This window comes from Cyclopterus lumpus, chromosome 12 (genome assembly GCF_009769545.1).
Source record: "Cyclopterus lumpus isolate fCycLum1 chromosome 12, fCycLum1.pri, whole genome shotgun sequence".
Taxonomy (NCBI): domain Eukaryota; kingdom Metazoa; phylum Chordata; class Actinopteri; order Perciformes; family Cyclopteridae; genus Cyclopterus; species Cyclopterus lumpus.
The window spans coordinates 3532879-3553410 of NC_046977.1; the positions used below are offsets into that span (position 1 = coordinate 3532879).

Genomic DNA, 20532 nt, shown 5'->3' on the forward strand with positions numbered 1-20532 from the left:
TAAAAGGTTTTTAAGGTTTTACAGCAATAACTTACGTTTTACAGTGTTATTTGTTTGGCAGAGCGGGGAGTTTTTAGCCAACGGACGATTTCTCAACTGAAATCCTCAAAAAATTCACCAGGAAGTTCAAGAACGGACTCAAAACGTTTCCCCACCGAAAAAGAAAAAAAAAAATCAGTGATTTTTAAAAAAATTTATCTTTACGTCTTTACTGGCAGCAAACTTCCTCCTCTGGAATAAATGCCGTTTGTGAGTGACGAGTGAGGTTCTGGAAAAAAACGGATGTTTACGTCCATCTGCGGCTGAAAGTCACAACTTTAAACAATTCTACTCGGACTGAAAGCAGCTGTTACTTCTTAAAAATAACGTTTAAACTTTTATTGAGAATCCAAAAAACAAACAAACGTTTTTCAGGATTATTTTAAAATTCAAACTGTGAATCTCTCATTTCAAAGCGCTTCAAAAGTCACATTCGACACGTTGAACTCACCAAACTGTCTCCACACGGAGAGAATAAATTAATTTCTACCCGACAACAGGAGAGAAAAAATCTGTTTGTTTTTTCAGAACCAAACTCCATAAAAAAAATTAAAATAAAGAAATAACATGAAAACTTCCGAAAGAGCAGAATCGTCTTCAAACGCTACAGCTAGCAGAAACATTATCGTTATCATCATCATCATCATCATCATCATTATATCATCATCATCATTATATCACCATGGTAACTGTCTTAGTTAAGGGGGCGGGGCCATGCAGGATCACAGGCAGAGGGGCGGAGCTAAGCGCTACTCATCATTTTAGTGGTATAAAAACATAAAAAGTTCATTTTTAAAGTTTTTCTCTCATTGAATAAAGAACCTTGCTTGACTGGCAGGTGAGAGGAGCAAATGAGGGCAGAGGAGGGAGATGAGGGGGCGGGGCTAGCACTTAAATACAGACTCACTTCCTGTACAGTTCAGTTCACAAACAAACACTTTCTCACATTTCTTCCTCCGTATTTACATTTCCTCCGTTTCTGTCAACTGTCCCAACCGTGGCGGCCATTTTGTGTCAAACTACGACCTTTGTTTCCTACACCGACGTCACGATGTACGAGCCGCGCTCGCCGCCGCCGCTCCCTCCTCCCTCGCCGCCCTTCGGCTCACGTTTTTTTGTGACGGGGGTGGGGATGAGCGAAGGTCGCGTGGGGGTCGTCGACGACGACGAAGACGATGTCGTGGTGGTCGGCGTTGGGGTGGCGGTGACGTCAGAGTTGCCCTTCCTCGGACTTGGCGTGTAGTTGAAGGGGCTGACTCGAGCAGCCACGGCGCCGCTTCGCTGCTGACTGCGCTGCTGCTGCTGTTGCTGTTGTTGTTGTTGTTGTTGGCGTTCGGGCGGCTTGTCGTCGAGGCTCTCGCAGCTTTGGCGCAGGTTGAGGTTGGAGGAAGAGGAGGAGGAGGAGGAGGAGGAGGGGATCTTGGAGGGCGCCGGGCTGTCGATGACGGGCGGGGCGTTGGCGGTGGGCGAGCGGGCGGAACAGGAAGAGGAGGAGCGCGGGTTGTTGACGGGACAATCCTCCAGGCGAACCCACACGTCTTCCGATTTGTCGGAGAAGCGTCCGGCTGACGAGTCGCCGCCGCCCTTCGCCTTCCTCCACGTTCCCTTCAACCGCACGCCGCTCTCCTCCTCGCTCCGCCCCTTCTCGCTGGACTCCGACGACGCCGAGAGCACCGACGACGAGCTTCCCGTCCTCTTCCACGTCCCGACGCGTGGCAGCGATGTCGATTGTTTACCGCCGCTCCCGCCTCCTCCGGCGCTGCTGCTCTCCCGCTTCCAGGTGCCCGTGCGGCTGATCCGCGATGACGTCACTTCCTGTGGGCGCGACGGGCTCTCAGAGTGCGAGCGGTTGATGTCGTGTCTCCTGGTTGCCGACGGCAGCGGCGTATCCGGGCTGGACGGCGACTCCAACGCCGTTGCAGCCGCCGCCGCCGACTCCTCCAGCTTCCTCTTCAGCGTCGGGCTCGGTGCTTCTTTGATGAAGGTCGACTGACGGACCAGCGCCGGCTTCTCTGGCGCCGGCTTCTCTGGCGCCGCCTTCTCTGGTGCCGCCTTCTCTGGCTCCGCCTTCTGCTTCTTGGTCGCCGTGGTGCCACTGACCCTCGACGCCGACTCGCTCCTCGGGATGCCGCCGCCGCCGCTCCTCCCCTCCCCGCTTGGTTTGGCCGGTCTGGAGGCCGAAGACGACGATGACGAAGCGCTTCCTGGAGACGCCGTGCGCGGCATCTGAAGCAGCTTTCCTCCTTTCTGATTGGCTGCTGTGGAAGAGTCCCGAGAGGATCCGCCTCCTCTGTCGGCGCCGTCGCTGCTGCTTCCTGGAGCTTTGGCCACGGCTGCCGCTCTGGGCTTGCTCCGCCCCCTGGCAGCTGGCTCCCCCCTCAGCTTCCCCGTGATCAGACTCCTGTACACCTTCTTCCCGCCTCTCAACGCCTTCGCGGCCTCCTCCTCTTCCTCCTCCTCCTTCTTCTTCTTGGCCTCCAGCGTGGTGCGCTCTCCGGCCTTAAGGATCCTTGCCCCTTGCTTCATTGCCGCTGGCTCCTGCTTCACTACTTCTTCCTCCTCCTCCTCTTCCTCTTCTTCATCTTCTTCTTCTTTAGCGTTGTTATTGGCTGCCGGCAGGTGGAACGGCGAGCCCACAGACTTCAGGGAGAGCACCGAGTCGGAGTCTGACGAAGGCTGGCGTGACAGCGGCGCGGCGGCGGCGGCAGCGTTCAGGCTGCTGACGATGGAGTTGGCGCCTTCCTGGATTGCCTTCCAATCAAATGTCTCAGAGTCAGGGGAGGCGGGGCTTCTCGGTGCATCAGAAGGCTCCTCCTCGGCTAAAATGTCATCTTCGGCTTTGGAACCAGGAAGGGGCGTGGCTACGGCAGCGGCGGCGGCGGCTGCTGCAGCTTTCTTCTTCTTCTTGGGCATGGCGGAGCTGATGCACTCCTGCAGCAAATCGTCCTCCGAGTCGATGCTCAGCGAGCTGAGCGACGAGTTCCTGGAGAAGCAGACGGGCGTGTCCTCCACGTGGAACGCTTTAGGAGCGTAGCAGCTCGCCGCAGGGGGGCGGGGCTTCAACTCCTCTTGCGGAGGAGGAGGAGGAGACTTCACTCCCGCCTTGCCGGCATCTTTCTTCTCAGGCGGCGGCTGAGCAAACTCCTTGTTGTTGTTCTCCTGGTCGATGTCGCTCAGCGAGCTCAGAGACGAGTTCCTGGAGAAACAGACGGGCGTGTCCTCGATGGCGAACTTCTGCTTCTCGTCGGACGTCGTCGCGTTGGCGGCAGGTTTCGTTCGAGGGAAAACCGCCGCCGTCTGCTGCTTCCTCTTCCTGCCTTCTTCCTCTCTCGTTTTCTTCTCCTCGCCGCCGCCACCTTCGTCTTCGTCAAAGTCGAGCGAGCTCAGCGAGTCATTGCGCGAGAAGCAGCACGGCGTTCCTTCGATGGGCGTGTAGTGGTGCGGCGAGTCAAAGGTGAACCCCGGTTTTGCTTTGGCAACCACGCCATACGGCGCACGCTGGGGCATCGGCTTCACTGGCGACGTCGGTTTCTTCTTCTGTTGCTGCTGCTGCTGCTGCTGCTGCTGCTGCAGGCCAAGAGGGGGCGGGACCGGAGTAGGAAGAGACTGGGCTTGGAGGTGCTCGCTGTTCACGGACGCTCTGATTGGTTTTCTGGGTTTGGCTTTGGGCATGGCGGCGCTGATGCACTCGGCGAGGATGTCGTCGCCGTTCTCGCCCTCAGGCAGGCCGGGCACCCTCCTCTGAGTGAAGGTGGGCGGAGCTACAGGTACGACATTGGCCACCGCCTCCTCATTTGGCGGTGAGTCGATGGTGAGGTCACTGAGCGAGGTGGCGGTGGAGAAGTTGAGCGGCGTTCCCTCTACACAGTAAACCCTCGGCATCTCCTCTGACAGCAGAGGCACGTCCTTCCTCTGCTGTGATTGGGCGCGGCTTTGAGGTGGGTGGAGCTTATAAACGGGAAGCTGACTGGGTTTCCTTGGCGCTGCCTGTTGCTGTTTCTTTGGTTTCCGCGACGACTTGGGCATGGCCATGTTGATGCACGCTTCCAGGATCTCAATGTCGTCGTCGTCATCAGATTCGTCGAGGATCGGCTTTGCCCCTTCCTCCTCGTCGTTCCTCTCATAGTTCCCCCCCTCCTCTTCCTCCTTCTTCCCCTTCATCTCTGCCGCGATGTACGGCTCGTCCAGACTGAGCGCGCTCAGACTGGAGGCCCGGGAGAAGCCGTGCGGCGTGCTCTCGGTGGCGAAGTGCAGCAGGACATCCGCGCTGCTCTCCTCCTCGTCCTTCTTCTTCTTCTTGGTCTTTTCCTCCTCCTTGGTGCTCAGTGTCGGCGGCGTCAGAGGTGGCGGCGGCGTCTTGGCGCGGCTCGGCGGCATGGTATGACCCGGGCTGTCGGGCAGGTCGCTCGGGCTGACCACGCCGCTCGGCATGCCGCTGGACGGCTCGCTGGAGCGCACGGAGCTGGCGATGGACGAGGTGGAGAAGCTGTCGAGCGAGCTGACCGACGTGCAGCGGCTGAACATCAGCGGCGTCTCCTGAGCGTACGGCTGCTCCGGGGGGCTCTTGGGGGTCCTGGCGCCCGACGATGAGGCCACGTGGTGGTGGTGATGGTGGTGGGCGTGGCCGTGATGGTGGTGACCACGTCTTCCTCGCGAAGAGGGAGCTGAGGCCGCGGCAGCGGCTGCGGCTGCTGCCGCGGCAGCGGTCTGGCTCTCCGCCTCCTTCTGCTGCCTCTGCTGCTGCTCGTGTGCGTCTTTCTCGCCGACAGGAAGTGTCGGGTAATCGTTACCGCCGCCGCCCCTCCCGCTTCTCCTCTTCCGCCCGATGACGTCGCCATCTTCCTCCTCCTCTTCCGATGACAGCGAAGAGAGCGAGCTGCCTCTGGAGAAGCAGATGGGCGTGTCCTCCACGCAGTAAGTCTGCGTCGACTCCTGGTTGCCTTTTGGCACCGTCCGATTTGCTGTGGGCTGTGGGGGGCGGAGCTTGCTGGAAGACGACGACGGAGGAGGCGGGCCCGAGGGAGCGGCAGTCTCCTCTGGCTTGAACAGCGGCTTGCGGACGGCGTCGGCGCCGTACTTCAGGCTGTAGTCGATCGGCTGCTCGACTGCCGAGTCGCCGCCGTAGCTTGACGTTGCGGCGGCGGCGGCGACGTAGCGAGGCTGCGGGACGGACGCCGCGCGGCTGCCCGCCGCCGAGTCGCCGCCGTCGTTCCTCCTCCTCAGCCTTGCGTCCATCTCGTCATCCTCGTCGCTCTCGATGCTGCCGCGGTGACTCGGACTCTGCCTCCCGGAGTTCAGCTGTTCGTCCGAGTACTTCAGACTGTAGTTGATGGGCGTGTCCAACTCGCCGCCGTCGTCGTCCGCCATGTGGTTGGCGCTGCGGATCTTGTGCGCCAGGTCGGCCGGGTACTTCCTGTAAACGCAGCACTTGTTGGCCCCGCTCTCGTCGGACGAGTAGAACGACTCCGCCGACGGCTTCGTCTTGCCGCGGTTTCCGTACCCGTCGGCGCTCGTGACGCTGTTGAGGCTGTCGCTGGACGCTCGGACGCTGGGCGGGAACACCGGCCGAGCGTACGCCACTTCCTCGCCCGTCCTTTTCGACCCGTCTCCGTTCTTCGGGCTCGACAGCACCGGCGTGTTGGTGTACGAGCGCGTCACGTTGCCTCCGCCGACTCCTCCGGCGCCGTTGCAGCCCCGCCCCTTCCTGTGCGCCGCCTTCGGGCTCAGGTTGTCGATGTTGTCGAAGGTCTCCGACAGCTGCTGGGCGTCCAGCTCCTCGAACAGCGCCTTCTGTTTGCGGGCGTGCAGCGACGGGGCGCCGGCACCCGGCGACACCACGCTGGCGTCCTTGTAGCGCGCCGGCCGGTTGGCCATCAGGTTACGCAGGGCGGCGGCGCTGCCCATGGCGATCATCTTGTGCCGAGAGTGAATGAGGTTGCGCAGCATGCCGACGGCGCCCAGCTCCCACAACGCCTCTTGGTCTTTGGCGTCCCTGGCAGACAGATTCCAGAGCGTCCCACAGGCGTTGGACACGATGGTCAAACTGTGGGACTTCAGGTGCTGCAGCAGAGTCGGAAGGCAGCCGTGCTCACGCAGGATCTGCCTGCAAGACAACACAGAGGGAGAAGAGAAAAGTGCCATCATTTAATTGACAGTGAATATTGTTGTTCATCTCTAACATCTATTTTATATTAATGTGAAAACATCAAAATGTATACTAGTTTATCACCAGCACTACATTTAACTAGATTGTATGTGAACGCATCATGAGAACGTTATCATTTACCTTCAGCCAGTGCTCATGTTCACTGAGCAGAGCCTGAACGCATCATGATGCAATAGAAGTAAACCTCTGTATGTCTCTAGTCTGGTCTGTAATGTTACTAATTATATGTTACAGGTTGTTTACCTGTGCACTTCGTTGGTGGCGATGAGGCTGGAGACGTTCCGCAGGATGCCGCCGCCGCTCTCGATGATGGCGAGCGTGTTGGTGTGGCTGCGGTGCGTCAGCGTTCCCACCAGGAACGCCAGAGCGCCGTCCACCGCGCAGATATCCGCCTTGTTCTCCGTGCAGTGAGCCGACAGGTTCCAAAGCGCGCTCAGTACGGATTTCAGAGTCGACTCCTAAAGAAGAAGAAGAAGAAACTCAGTGAAAAACTACATGATGGTTGTCTCCAGAGAGGAGCAGGACTTTCATTTTGAAAATCAAGACCACAGAGAGAGACATGTAACAGATCGGAGGGTTATTAGAGATGAAAACACAACGATGATAGAAATGATGTTTTCATTTACCTTCTGGACCTCGAGGGCGCAGCCCGTCAGCGCCCGCACGCTGCCGACCTCACGCAGCGTCTTCTTACTGTTGACATCGGCACGCCACGACAAGTTCCTCAACACACTCGCTATCACCTGGAGCGAGAACATATATATATATAAATATATATAGAACGTGTATTTATAGAAACATAACCAACAGAACAAAGAAAATACATTTCTGAAAAATATTATATATTGATGGGAAAAGTCCTCGAAGTCTCCATCGTGCCCGCGGGAACTCAGAGTTCTCATTAGCACACAGGTGAGTTTACCTGCTGCAGGTCTTCGCTGTCAGACTTCAGCTGAGCGACCATCGCTCTCATACAGCCCTTCATGGAGCACAGCGTGGCCTGATGGGAAAACAACAACATGACGCTAGGATCGGTTCCCGAGTCCGAGGTGTTTGTGTGTGTTGATCATTATTGATTAATAACTATTGGTGTTTTCCTCCAACCTTATTGGCTACGTCTCCAAAGGTGAGGTTGGTGAGCGCCATGCCGGCGTATCGCCGCAGAGTGACGCTGTAATGATCGCTGCTCAGACCGAACATCTCGCAGTCCACCTGCAGCAGCTCAGCCACCGCCTGCAGACCGCCTGCAGGGACAAACAACCCACGGAGATGTAGAGCGTATGAATACCAGTCAGAGGAAACAGTGAACCATTAAACGAGTAAACCAGTCCGTAAATCTCACTGACCGAGTTCGTTCATGGCGTGTCGATGTTCTTCGTCGAAGGAAAGTTTCATGAGGACGCAGACAGCCGGACAGATCTGATGCTCCACTGGAGACGGCACTGAAGACACAATACACACAGTATTTATACACAGTAGACAGTATTTATATACAGTATTTATACACAGACGCCTTTTCTGTTAGCTCTTTTCATCACAAAATGGCCACCCGTCTGCTAGTTAGCTTGCTAGTTAGCTTGCTAGCTCTACCGGTCTTCCTGATTGGTCGGTGCGAGTGTGTGACATCACTCACTGGGGTTGTCCTCTTGGTCGACGCCCCTCTCGTGGTTCTCCTGCCAGCTCCAACACTCCTCGCAGTAGTGGCGCACCTGCTCCAGCAGGTGGAGCACCCTGATCTCCCGCCGGCCTCGCTTGTCGTCCGGCTGGCTGTGCACGATGTTGTGCAGCGCCGCCGACGCGCGCGCACGCGCCTCTTTGCTGCCGCGGGAGTTACCGAGCAGCAGGGAGTCCTTGTCGTTGCCGTGCAGCAGCTGGATGAGCAGCGGCAGACAACCGGACTGACGCATGGCGATGCACGAGTCCTGCGAACTGGACATGGCGAGCAGCGTCCGCGACATGTCGTCTTTATCGTGTGTCCCCAACATTGACAGAAGACTGTACACCATCTCCACCTGTAGGGGGCGACAAATACAACTTATTACAGTGTACAGCATCTCCACCTGTAGGGGGCGACACATTGCGTGGAGGGTTACGAGTGTTTGTAGGGGTGTTGCTAGGCAGAATTAATAACCTTGGTTCCGAGGTGGCTTGTGATTCGTCGAGGCACAGAGTAGCTTGTCTCATTGGCCGGCTCGTGGTCCAACCGGCTGATGGAGTTCTGAAGGAGGAAAAAAAAACAACAACACAAAAGGTTAAAACAAGATTTAAAAATTCAAATAATAAGAGACTGCCTCTGCCTAAATAAAAATCAAGGAGACAAAGAGGCACAAAAGGACAAAGAATGCTCACCTGAGCTGCGGCCAATCCGCTGCTGTCGGTCGCCCCCGGAGCTTCCTCCACCTGGAGAGAGAGAGAGAGAGAGAGAGAGAGAGAGAGAGAGAGAGAGAGAGAGAGAGAGAATAATAATCCGATTAACACATTTCTGCTACAGTAAAAATGTAATCACAACAAATGAAAAGAAGGTTCAACTTTTGAGGAAAAATAAATCCAATAAACTAAAAATAAAACAGTACTTCTACTTCTTCTGCACGTTTCTGAATACGAGCAGCTGGAGAACATCAGATCTCTTCTTCTGTGGTCGGTTTAATGGCAGCTGACAGGAGAATTAGCTCCGCCAGCTGTTTTTTCATATTATTCATTATTTAATCCCTTTCTTACATCAAATAAATGCATAAAAAACATCTGTATCAAAGTATTTTAACACCAAATCCCCGTCTTGGCTCTTCTGTTTAACGGCCTCAAATATTTAAAGACTGCGAGAAACAGATCAATGTGAAAGATTTAGTTTTCACTCCAAGACCAAGACGTGGTTTAATTCTTTCAAAGGAAACTTAAAAAACGACTCAAACATTGTGTTTCACTGTGAAATCCGTCACAGAAGACGAAGACGCTCTCGTTATTATCAGTGTTTTTTAAGTGAGATTAACTATAAAAACCTCGTCACATGTTCCTCAGGCTTTATTTAGATAAACTGATCACATGTCGGGAAACTAAATGGTTCCTTTGTCACCTGAAAAATTATCAAAACTAGAAAAACTTTGCTTAAAAACCCTTGAAATATAAGAAAACAAATAAATGGTCCAAAAAAAAATATTTACAAAACATTAGCAGATGGAAACCATTTTTTACTTATTTTAATTTTGAAAATGTTCTGTAAATTCTGTGTTAAAACTCGATGATGACATCAACTCATCACTTTCAGACTCAAGTATTCAAAGAACAGGTGACCTCACCTGCAGTCGGGCTCCCAGTCGCAGGATGTCCTTATCGATCTGCTGAATACGAGACACGCGGTCCTGAAGTCACACAGAGAGAGAGAGAGAGAGGTCACATCCTGGTGTCGGGGGGTCAGACAGGTGAAAGGGCCTCCAGGTGAGGGAGGTCTCACCTGAGCTCTCCTCTCCATCTCCTGACAGGAGCCCAGCTGCTCCTCCATCGCCGAGCGGATCTGACGGGCCTCGAACTCCAGCTGACGCCGACTCATGTCCGTCTGCAGAGTGAACTGACGCAGACGTTCTCGTCACACATTACAACAGCCAGAGCAGCCGGGGCTCATGGGTATTGTAGTATTTTAGAAAAACGCGTAAGAGAAATACGAGAGAAAAAAAAAAAGAGTATTTACGTTCTCGGTGAGCGGCAGACTGTCGATCCTCTTGGTGAGATTCTGCAGTTGAGCGTAGTACCAGTCCTTCTCCTTCTCCTCCTTCTCCAGCTCAGCCAATAGGAGAGACCTGTCAGGGAGCAGCAGCCAATCACAGAGCAGAGGTAGAGAGAGGGGGAGAGACAGACAGAGTATGTCACTAGTTACAGTATTAAAGTACTGTGGGTGCTCTCAGCAGTGCTCTCAGCAGTACCTCTCCTTCTCCAGCTCCTCCAGGCAGCGGTCATGGCTGTCTCTGCCCGCAGTCGGCAGCCCTCTCCTGGGGAAGCCGGTGGTCGTCGAGGGGCCGGGAGCTCCGGAGCCTCCGGCTGCTCCACCGGGAGCTCCAGAGCCTGAAGAGGCCGAGCTGGAGGAGGACGAGGGGGGAAGAGGAGGCCTCGACCTGGGCTTAAAACCTGCAGACTCCAGGCTCATCTCTGGAGGAGAGACACAAACATCAGGCTACAGTGTGTGTGTGTGTGAGAGTGTGTGCGTGTGCGTGTGCGTGTGCGTGTGTCTTTGTTTACCTTTTAGTCTTTCGATGAGCTCCATCTGAGAGCCAGACGCCTCTCCAGACTCTTCTTCTATGGTGCCCTGCAGCTGCTTCAGCACTTCCTGTTTTACATGAATTAAGAAAATAAAAGCGGGTCTGCGTTAGTCCAGTTTTTTTTTTTTGGTCTGTTGACAGGGAGGCTTCAAAATAAGATCCTGAAGACACAACCACACAAACATGCATTATATTAATACATAATTAATCGCAATAATAATAATAAAGTTAATGTATCTCTCTCTCTCTTTCGCTGTCAGTCTCTCGCTCGCCCAGTTTAAATCCTCGTTGGACTCACCACGATGAAACGGCAGCGTTCAAACAGCGACATGATGGAAACTAACACTACTCACACTGTACATGTGTGTTTTCTGCTCATCGACAGTAAACAGGAAACGGGAAACAGGAAACGGGAAACGGGAAGTGAGTGCGAGTTCGGAGAGGAAGGACAGGACAATAAAGAACACTAAAACTACAAGTGAAAAGACAACAAACAGACGTGACAATAAGACTGAAAACTATCAACAGAGAAAAGACGAATGAGAACTCAAGAAAAAGAGAATTAAACCGAAAGAACTTGAATGAGTCACGACAATAAAATGATAAAAATCAAACTGAAACAATAGAAAATGAAGAAAAACTGGAAGCTGTGGAAATAGTTACAGCGGAAAAGATAAAACTAAAAAAAAAAATATCTAAAACATAAAATATGGAAAAGATATTTGCAGGAAATACAATAAATAAAAAAAAAAATCAGAAAAAAATTAATAGAATGAACAAAACGCGAAAAATGAAAACCATAAAGAGGAAAACCCACAGAACAAAAAAATAGAACAAGAACAGGACGTAACGGACAATTAAAAAAAAAAGGAGAATGAAAGAAAGACAACAAAAGAAGAAGAAGATAGTCTGGAAAGATGAACAGAGGGATGACAGAGAGCTCACTCTGACAGGTTTCCGGAGTCCTCTGTGGGAAACCAGAGATCCTCAAACAGACAAATATCTCACTCTGAGCAACAACAGGGAGCTCATTCTGAAGCTCAGAACAGCGCATGATTAGTGGAAAATACCATGAGTCCAAAGAGAGAGAGACACTAAGTTTATATGGCAGAGAGAGCGAGAGAGAGAGTAAGAAAGACTGAATTTATAGGACAGAAAGAGAGAGAGACACTGAGTTTATATGGCAGAGAGAGAGAGACACTGAGTTTATATGGCAGAGAGAGCGAGAGAGAGAGTAAGAAAGACTGAATTTATAGGACAGAAAGAGAGAGAGACACTAAGTTTATATGGCAGAGAGAGCGAGAGAGAGAGTAAGAAAGACTGAATTTATAGGACAGAAAGAGAGAGAGACACTGAGTTTATATGGCAGAGAGATACTGAGTTTATATGGCAGAGAGAAAGAGAGAGAGAGAGAGCGAGAGTAAGAAAGACAGAATTTATAGGACAGAAAGAGAGAGAGACACTAAGTTTATATGGCAGAGAGAGCGAGAGAGAGTAAGAAAGACTGAATTTATAGGACAGAAAGAGAGAGAGACACTGAGTTTATATGGCAGAGAGATACTGAGTTTATATGGCAGAGAGAAAGAGAGAGAGCGAGAGCAAGAAAGACAGAATTTATAGGACAGAAAGAGAGAGAGACACTGAGTTTATATGGCAGAGAGAGCGAGAGAGTAAGAAAGACTGAATTTATAGGACAGAAAGAGAGAGAGACACTAAGTTTATATGGCAGAGAGAGCGAGAGAGAGAGAGTAAGAAAGACAGAATTTATAGGACAGAAAGAGAGAGACACTGAGATTATATGACAGAGCGAGAGTGAGAGAGACTGAGTTTATATGACAGAGAGAGAAAGAGAGAGAGAGAGCGAGAGACAGAGATGTTTTCATTGGCATTGTTTTTTCTAAATGATTTCCTTCCCCACTAACGCACCTGAAATCAAATATCAGATGACAATCCATCACGTACACTGGGCATCAGAGCCCCGATGTAAACAGGAAGTAGATTAGCATGTAACCAGGAAGTAGATTAGCTGCACACACACACACACATACATCTCTCCCTCGTTTCCTTTCTCGTTTCCTCGTCGTCTCCTCTCACTCGTATCTCTGCTGGGAGTCTCCGTTGTACTGGAGAACATTTATGCTTTTGTTCTTTTACAGGTTCAGGGTGAACGTCTCAATACAGAACATAAATAATCATTAATAAGAAAAAGGAAAGTCCTCCATTTTGTGTCCATCGTCCTCCTCAAAGCAACAAGGTTTTAATAACCGCCAGTAATAAGTTGTCGGAGCATTTTCTGAACTCTTTTGCTAAAACTTTAAAAAGTAGCAGAATATATGCGTTTTAAAATGGAAACTGAGCAGATCTGCACGTGGACACAAGTACGGAGTCAGTATTTTAGTAGTACTATGTGCAGTATCGTGAGTACTGACCTTCATGTTGGAGGCCTCACTTTCCAGTTTGGTCAGATGGTTGGAGTTGTCCTGCAGCTCCTGTCGCAAGTTGGAGTTCTCCATCTTTAACACCTCCACCTGTCTCAGCAGCTGGCCGTAAGACGCTGCCGCCATGTTGGAAGACCCACGCCTGACCTGCAAGAAACAACCAGGAACCATCACACTGCAGTACTGATTAGTTGAGTACAGTGGGACTAGTACTGAGGTACTAGGCCCTGTACTACTAGAGTACAGTGGGACTGTAGTACTGAGGTACTAGGCCCTGTACTACTAGAGTACAGTGGGACTGTAGTACTGAGGTACTAGGCCCTGTAGTACTAGAGTACAGTGGGACTGTAGTACTGAGGTACTAGGCCCTGTACTAGAGTACAGTGGGACTGTAGTACTGAGGTACTAGGCCCTGTACTACTAGAGTACAGTGGGACTGTAGTACTGAGGTACTAGGCCCTGTAGTACTAGAGTACAGTGGGACTGTAGTACTGAGGTACTAGGCCCTGTAGTACTAGAGTACAGTGGGACTGTAGTACTGAGGTACTAGGCCCTGTAGTACTAGAGTACAGTGGGACTGTAGTACTGAGGTACTAGGCCCTGTACTACTAGAGTACAGTGGGACTGTAGTACTGAGGTACTAGGCCCTGTAGTACTAGAGTACAGTGGGACTGTAGTACTGAGGTACTAGGCCCTGTACTACTAGAGTACAGTGGGACTGTAGTACTGAGGTACTAGGCCCTGTACTACTAGAGTACAGTGAGACTGTAGTACTGAGGTACTAGGCCCTGTACTACTAGAGTACAGTGAGACTGTAGTACTGAGGTACTAGGCCCTGTACTACTAGAGTACAGTGAGACTGTAGTACTGAGGTACTAGGCCCTGTACTACTAGAGTACAGTGAGACTAGTACTGAGGTACTACGACCCTGTACTACTAGAGTACACTGTGGCGTTACAGATCATCTGATTGAAGGCTCGATGGGCCAATAGGGACGATTGGAGAGAGCCACATCTCAGTCATGATGTCTCCCGCTTTATTTAACGAGTATTCCCTCTTTGCATGTATTGACTTCTTTTTTCATCATACTACAGAGAAGCCTCTGTCACACACAAACAGAGTGTGTGTGTGTGTGTGTGTGTGTGTGTGTGTGTGTGTCTCAGCATCATGTGATGTTTCCTCTCCGTTACAAACACTGATGTCACTGTTTGACTGTCACATGAATCACCAACTGATCACAACACACACACACACACACACACACAGAGAACTGCAGAAGAAGACACACAGTACTGCATGTCTTCTACACAGTACTGCATGTCATGTACACAGTACTGCATGTCATGTACACAGTACTGCATGTCATGTACACAGTACTGCATGTCTTCTACACAGTACTGCATGTCATGTACACAGTACTGCATGTCATGTACACAGTACTGCATGTCTTCTACACAGTACTGCATGTCTTCTACACAGTACTGCATGTCATGTACACAGTACTGCATGTCTTCTGCATGTCTTCTACACAGTACTGCATGTCATGTACACAGTACTGCATGTCTTCTACACAGTACTGCATGTCTTCTGCATGTCTTCTACACAGTACTGCATGTCATGTACACAGTACTGCATGTCATGTACACAGTACTGCATGTCTTCTACACAGTACTGCATGTCTTCTACACAGTACTGCATGTCTTCTACACAGTGCTGCATGTCATGTACACAGTACTGCATGTCATGTACACAGTACTGCATGTCTTCTACACAGTACTGCATGTCATGTACACAGTACTGCATGTCTTCTACACAGTACTGCATGTCTTCGGCACAGTACTGCATGTCATGTACATAGTACTGCATGTCATGTACACAGTACTGCATGTCTTCTACACAGTACTGCATGTCTTCTACACAGTACTGCATGTCATGTACACAGTACTGCATGTCTTCTACACAGTACTGCATGTCTTCTGCATGTCTTCTACACAGTACTGCATGTCTTCTACACAGTACTGCATGTCTTCTACACAGTACTGCATGTCTTCTACACAGTACTGCATGTCTTCTGCATGTCTTCTACACAGTACTGCATGTCTTCTGCATGTCTTCTACACAGTACTGCATGTCATGTACACAGTACTGCATGTCATCTACACAGTACTGCATGTCTTCTACACAGTACTGCATGTCTTCTACACAGTACTGCATGTATTCTACACAGTACTGCATGTCTTCTACACAGTACTGCATGTCATCTACACAGTACTGCATGTCTTCTACACAGTACTGCATGTCTTCTACACAGTACTGCATGTCATATAAACGGTACTGCAGCCAACACACAGCCTCACATCTTTCTCCAACATCAATAATTAATCAATAATAGCATTCTGATGATCAAACACAGTAATCTGTCTGATCCTGGATCAGCTGGAAAAATAGAAGACATTAAAGACAATAGAAGACATTAAAGACAATAGAAGACCGCCTCTTCTCCTCTCATCATCATCATCCTCCTTCTTCTTTTATTTCCTCCCTCTGCCTCCATCCTCCATCCTCCATCACCGGTCGGCCATTTTCTCTCCCTCCTCTCTCCATCCTCCCTGCCTCCACCCCCTCTCCCCATTACAGGAAACACAAACGGCACAAATCAAACCCACCAAAGAAGAAGAAGAAAAACATACACAGAGAGCAGACAATGAGAGAAGAAAAGAACAACCTCCTGCTTATCCTCCATCCTCCCCCACCTCCCTCTGTCTGTCTGTCCCTCCCTCCCTCTCTCTCCATATATATAATCCCTATGACATGAAAATAAAACAAAGACCGAGGAGGACAGATGAATAAAAGAAAGAATAGATTCTGGATTGAAAAACAGAAAATGGCAGCTCACCCCATCGCTGTAGCCTCCATCACCCTCCCTGTCTCTCTCCGTCTGACAGAGGGCAGTCAGCTGGGCGAACAAGCAGCCAATCGGGAGGCAGAGACAGTGAGAGGGAGGTGTGGGGGGTAAGAGGAGAGGAGGCTGCCTCTCCCTCTTCCCAGAATGCTTTGCAGTTCAGTTGCTGCAGGCAGACTGGCTTGGTCTCCCACACTCACACATACACACACACACACACTTTGTTCTAACATTGCTTGTAACAAGTAATTAGATTCTATTTTTGTTTTGTTTTTAATCAAAGAAATTCAACTTGTGTTTATTTATTTTTAAGGATTTGTGTCATATAACTGAGTTATCTGCACTAAATTCAATGCAGTTTATTTTGGGTAGCCCGAAATTACAAATTATCCTCAGAGGGCTTTACAATCTGTACACATACGACATCCCTGACCTTTGACCTCACATTGGATCAGGAAAAACTCCCCAAAAATAACCTTTCACAGGGAAAAAAGGGAAGAAACCTTCAGGAGAGCAACAGAGGAGGATCCCTCTCCCCGGATGGACAGAAACAATAGATGTCATGTGACCAGATGAACAGCGTTACAGAGTTAAAGAGTTAAAGACGTGTTGTGGTTCTCTCCTTCTAGTCCTTATGATTCTGGTTCTAAAGAGAAGCAGAACATTTATATAATACAGAGAACTGAACTCTTCTCCTCTCTCTCAGTTCAACTCAAAAGGGGGCTTTAATGGCGTGAACGTTTTAAGAACAACGTTCCCAAAACATCAAAAATAAAAAAGTACAAAAAAAATTAACAAATCCCCAAAAAAGGAAAATCGAATACCGAGTCGACTGAAAAAAAATCAGCATTACTCCGAACACCCTCTCCCTCCAAAGAAAATCCTTCTTTTCAATGTGAAACTCTTCAGACTGACCTAAATGCTTCAGGCGCTGCCACGGTAACCAACATCCAAACGAGTACTTCAATGCCCGTTTTCTCCTGCTCCCATTGTTGTGGTTTATTCTGCAATAACGAGCCACGGTATGTTATCTGCACTTAATTCCAGTAAAACATCAAAAATACTAAATGTTGTACTTTTACTTTGTTTTAGTAATTTAGAGTGTTTTTTTCTTCATAAAAACACACAATTCTAATGATAAGTAAATAAAAGATATTATTGTTATAGTTCTTCTTGGTTTTAATGAAGTGTAATAATGAGCTCAGAGCTTTAGGAAATCAAACAGCTCATAATTCATCTCTAATATCTATTTTATAGTCATGTGAAAACATCTGGATTTATTCTAGTTTATCACCAAAACTACATTTTACTAGATTACACCTGAACACATCATGAGAACGTTATTATTTACCTTCAGCCAATAATATATATATATATATATATATATATATATATATATATATATATATATATATATATATATATATATATATATATATATATATATATATATATATATATACACAAAATTCTCTATTTATTTACTGAGATTATTCTTCATGCAAATAACATCGACTCAGGAAGGAAAGCTAAATGTATCCTCGCTGTAGTGAAGCCAGAAAAAGTACTGCTTTAGGGTGCGGCTTTAACTGCTTTAGGTGCTGCAGCTCCTCCTGAAACAAGCAACCATCAATTGAAAAACAGTTGAAACTGAAAACTCTTCCTGGGAATGCATTAGTCATTTACTACACTGCATTGAGGTGAGAAGGAGAGACCGTGGACAAGTCAAGACCCACATAATCGAGTCCAAGTCAAGTCCAAAACCAGGTTCAGTCCGAGTTAAAACCAAGTCCAGATCTATGTTGAGTGAGTACCAGTCATTCAAGTGAGCCAGCAGGCACAATACCAGGCCCATGGCCCAGCAAAATGGAACACGGGTATAAATAATATTATCAGTGTTTACGCTGCAACACCAAGGCTGCTGTGAAAAGGGCCGAGAGAGAAAGTTTGAACTGGGAGACCAGCTACTTGTGAGTGTTTTTTTTTTGTAAAAACAATTACACTTTGTGGCGAACAAAGTTCAAAACAGCTTATTTGCTTCCTCAAAATTAAATTGCCTTTGCGGGTTAACAAAAGTTGAATTAAACTAAACTGGATGAAGAAACTACTCAGTCCAACACCGACGCTCGGCATGATGGGAAATGTGAGCCACCCACGCTACAACCAGGAACAACCTCCGGTTCATGCGTTAAAGTTGAATTCTCTCTCCTGACTAGAAGGGGGCGACTACTCTAGTGGCAGAAAACTCTTGTTTTACTCCCAAATATTAATATCTATAATAACAAGTACTCTTACTTTTACCAACATCATAAGTACTGCCATACCAGTACTAGTAGTACTAGTGGTAGTAGTAGTAGCAGCAGTGGTGGGTATTAACCAATGACATCATATATAATATAGTACTTTACTGATTCAAAGTAGTATTTGTAACTATAGAGTATCAGCAGATGTAATCTTTGTAGTACTGGTGTTAAAACAATAGCACGATTACCAGCTGCAGTAACAGAAAGTAGTATAAGTAGTACTACAGTGGTAGCAGTAAGGTACAGTAACAGAAAGCAATAATCAGTATTACTGTAGTACTTCTGTAGTAGTACTGTAGTAGCATAAAATTAGTACAGCAGTTGTACTGTAAAGTAGCAGTAGTACTGGAGTAAAACGTTAGTAGTACTTACTGTAAAGTAACAGTAAGCAGTGGTACTCAAGTCGTACTGCAGTAGTAAGTAGTGTACTTTAGAAGTACTGTACAGTAACAGTTGTCCTTTACAGTAGCAGTACTACAGTAGTACTACAGTAGTACTGCCGTAGTACTATACGTTGGAGTTGCCGTGTTTCAGTGATATATACATACTTATATATATTCTGTGAGTTATGTGACAAAATCAGCAGCTCTGTTAGCTAGCTGTTAGCCGTTAGCTCAACATTACATGACTGCTTCCACTGAGCCGCTCCTTCATCTCGTTTCCTAATAAAACATCCAGAAACACCGGCAGCCTCTCCTCCCCGTCTCCGTTAAACCCGGTTCCCGTCCCTGGTCCGTCCCCAGACCCGGTAAACTACCGACCCGCAACCACAACAAACGGTTAGCATGAAGCTAAGCTAACAGCTTCTCACCTCCGCGGCTCCAAAGTGTCTTTAAACGGCGTCGGTCTCACGGAACATCACTGGGGAACTCCCGCGGCCGTTAACCGAGCCGTCAGACGCGGCGGAGGCCGCTCATGTCTCCGGCCACGGCGGGGAAAGTGTTTCACAAAGTCCGGGAGAAGTTTAACTCGGCCTTATTGTTGTGGAGAAACTGCTGCCGCTGCGGTCCGCCATCTTGTGTCTGTGTGTAGAAGTACTGCTCTGAGAAGTACCTTTACCACGAATATACTCCGTTACAAGAGAGTATATTAAAGAGTTACAGAGTTTAGTACTATTTACAAAGTATAGAAGTACTATCAGCGTCATGAAGTATGAGTAGTAAAAGTATACATGTATTCTCAGCTGTATGTGGGGAAAGTATCAGTATTACAACTTTTAATGCTGATACTTTTACCACATAAAGCTGAGAATATATACTTTTAAAAGTATATATTCTCAGCTTTATGTGGTAAAAGTATCAATAGTAAAAGTGCACAAGTATTCTCAGCTTTAAGTGGTAAAAGTATCAGTTGTGTAGTGAGTAGTACAGAGAAGTACACGTGTACTCTGTACAGTTGAAGTGTTTGTATTAAAAGTGCACATGTACTCTTAACTGTGTATAAGTGTCTGTAGTAAAAGTACACGTGCGCTTAACTGCGTATAGTTGAAGTGTCTAGTAAAAGTACACATGTACTCTTAACTGCATATCAAAGTGTCAGTAGTAAAAGTACACATGTACTCTTAACTGCATATCGAAGTGTCAGTAGTAAAAGTGCACATGTACTCTTAACTGCATATCGAATTGTCAGTAGTAAAAGTACACATGTACTCTTAACTGCATATCGAATTGTCAGTAGTAAAAGTACACATGTACTCTTAACTGCATATCGAATTGTCAGTAGTAAAAGTACACATGTACTCTTAACTGCATATCGAATTGTCAGTAGTAAAAGTACACATGTACTCTTAACTGCATATCGAATTGTCAGTAGTAAAAGTACACATGTACTCTTAACTGCATATCGAATTGTCAGTAGTAAAAGTACACATGTACTCTTAACTGCATATCGAAGTGTCAGTAGTAAAAGTACACATGTACTCTTAACTGCATATCGAAGTGTCAGTAGTAAAAGTACACATGTACTCTTAACTGCATATCGAAGTGTCAGTAGTAAGAGTACACATGTACTCTTAACTGCATATCGAAGTGTCAGTAGTAAAAGTACACATGTACTCTTAACTGCATATCGAATTGTCAGTAGTAAAAGTACACATGTACTCTTAACTGCATATCGAATTGTCAGTAGTAAAAGTACACATGTACTCTTAACTGCATATCGAAGTGTCAGTAGTAAAAGTACACATGTACTCTTAACTGCATATCGAAGTGTCAGTAGTAAAAGTACACATGTACTCTTAACTGCATATCGAAGTGTCAGTAGTAAAAGTACACATGTACTCTTAACTGCATATCGAAGTGTCAGTAGTAAAAGTACACATGTACTCTTAACTGCATATCGAAGTGTCAGTAGTAAGAGTACACATGTACTCTTAACTGCATATCGAAGTGTCAGTAGTAAGAGTACACATGTACTCTTAACTGCATATCGAAGTGTC

General features: G+C 48.0%; 1 protein-coding gene across 3 annotated transcripts in view; it reads right to left on the reverse strand.

Annotated features, from left to right (window-relative positions):
* Positions 1 to 19140, reverse strand: part of apc (APC regulator of WNT signaling pathway) — a 19310-nt gene extending 170 nt beyond the window's left edge. Inside the window, exons 1-16 of one of the 3 annotated variants that reach the window (XM_034546173.1) lie at positions 18907 to 19140; positions 12882 to 13037; positions 10433 to 10520; positions 10120 to 10342; positions 9888 to 9996; positions 9654 to 9755; positions 9499 to 9561; positions 8555 to 8605; positions 8337 to 8423; positions 7839 to 8217; positions 7552 to 7647; positions 7310 to 7449; positions 7128 to 7205; positions 6832 to 6948; positions 6449 to 6663; positions 1 to 6142 (exon numbers count right to left, since the gene is read on the reverse strand). The exon at positions 1 to 6142 is cut by the window's left edge and continues 170 nt beyond it. In XM_034546173.1, the coding sequence (XP_034402064.1) occupies positions 1075 to 6142; positions 6449 to 6663; positions 6832 to 6948; positions 7128 to 7205; positions 7310 to 7449; positions 7552 to 7647; positions 7839 to 8217; positions 8337 to 8423; positions 8555 to 8605; positions 9499 to 9561; positions 9654 to 9755; positions 9888 to 9996; positions 10120 to 10342; positions 10433 to 10520; positions 12882 to 13016 (6951 nt within the window). In that variant the 5' untranslated portion in view covers positions 13017 to 13037; positions 18907 to 19140 and the 3' untranslated portion in view covers positions 1 to 1074. Of the gene's footprint in view, positions 6143 to 6448; positions 6664 to 6831; positions 6949 to 7127; positions 7206 to 7309; positions 7450 to 7551; positions 7648 to 7838; positions 8218 to 8336; positions 8424 to 8554; positions 8606 to 9498; positions 9562 to 9653; positions 9768 to 9887; positions 9997 to 10119; positions 10343 to 10432; positions 10521 to 12881; positions 13038 to 15786; positions 16242 to 18906 lie in introns of those variants that run through there. The other 2 variants (XM_034546171.1, XM_034546172.1) reach the window with 2 other exon arrangements.
* Between the last annotated feature and the right edge of the window lie 1392 nt (positions 19141 to 20532).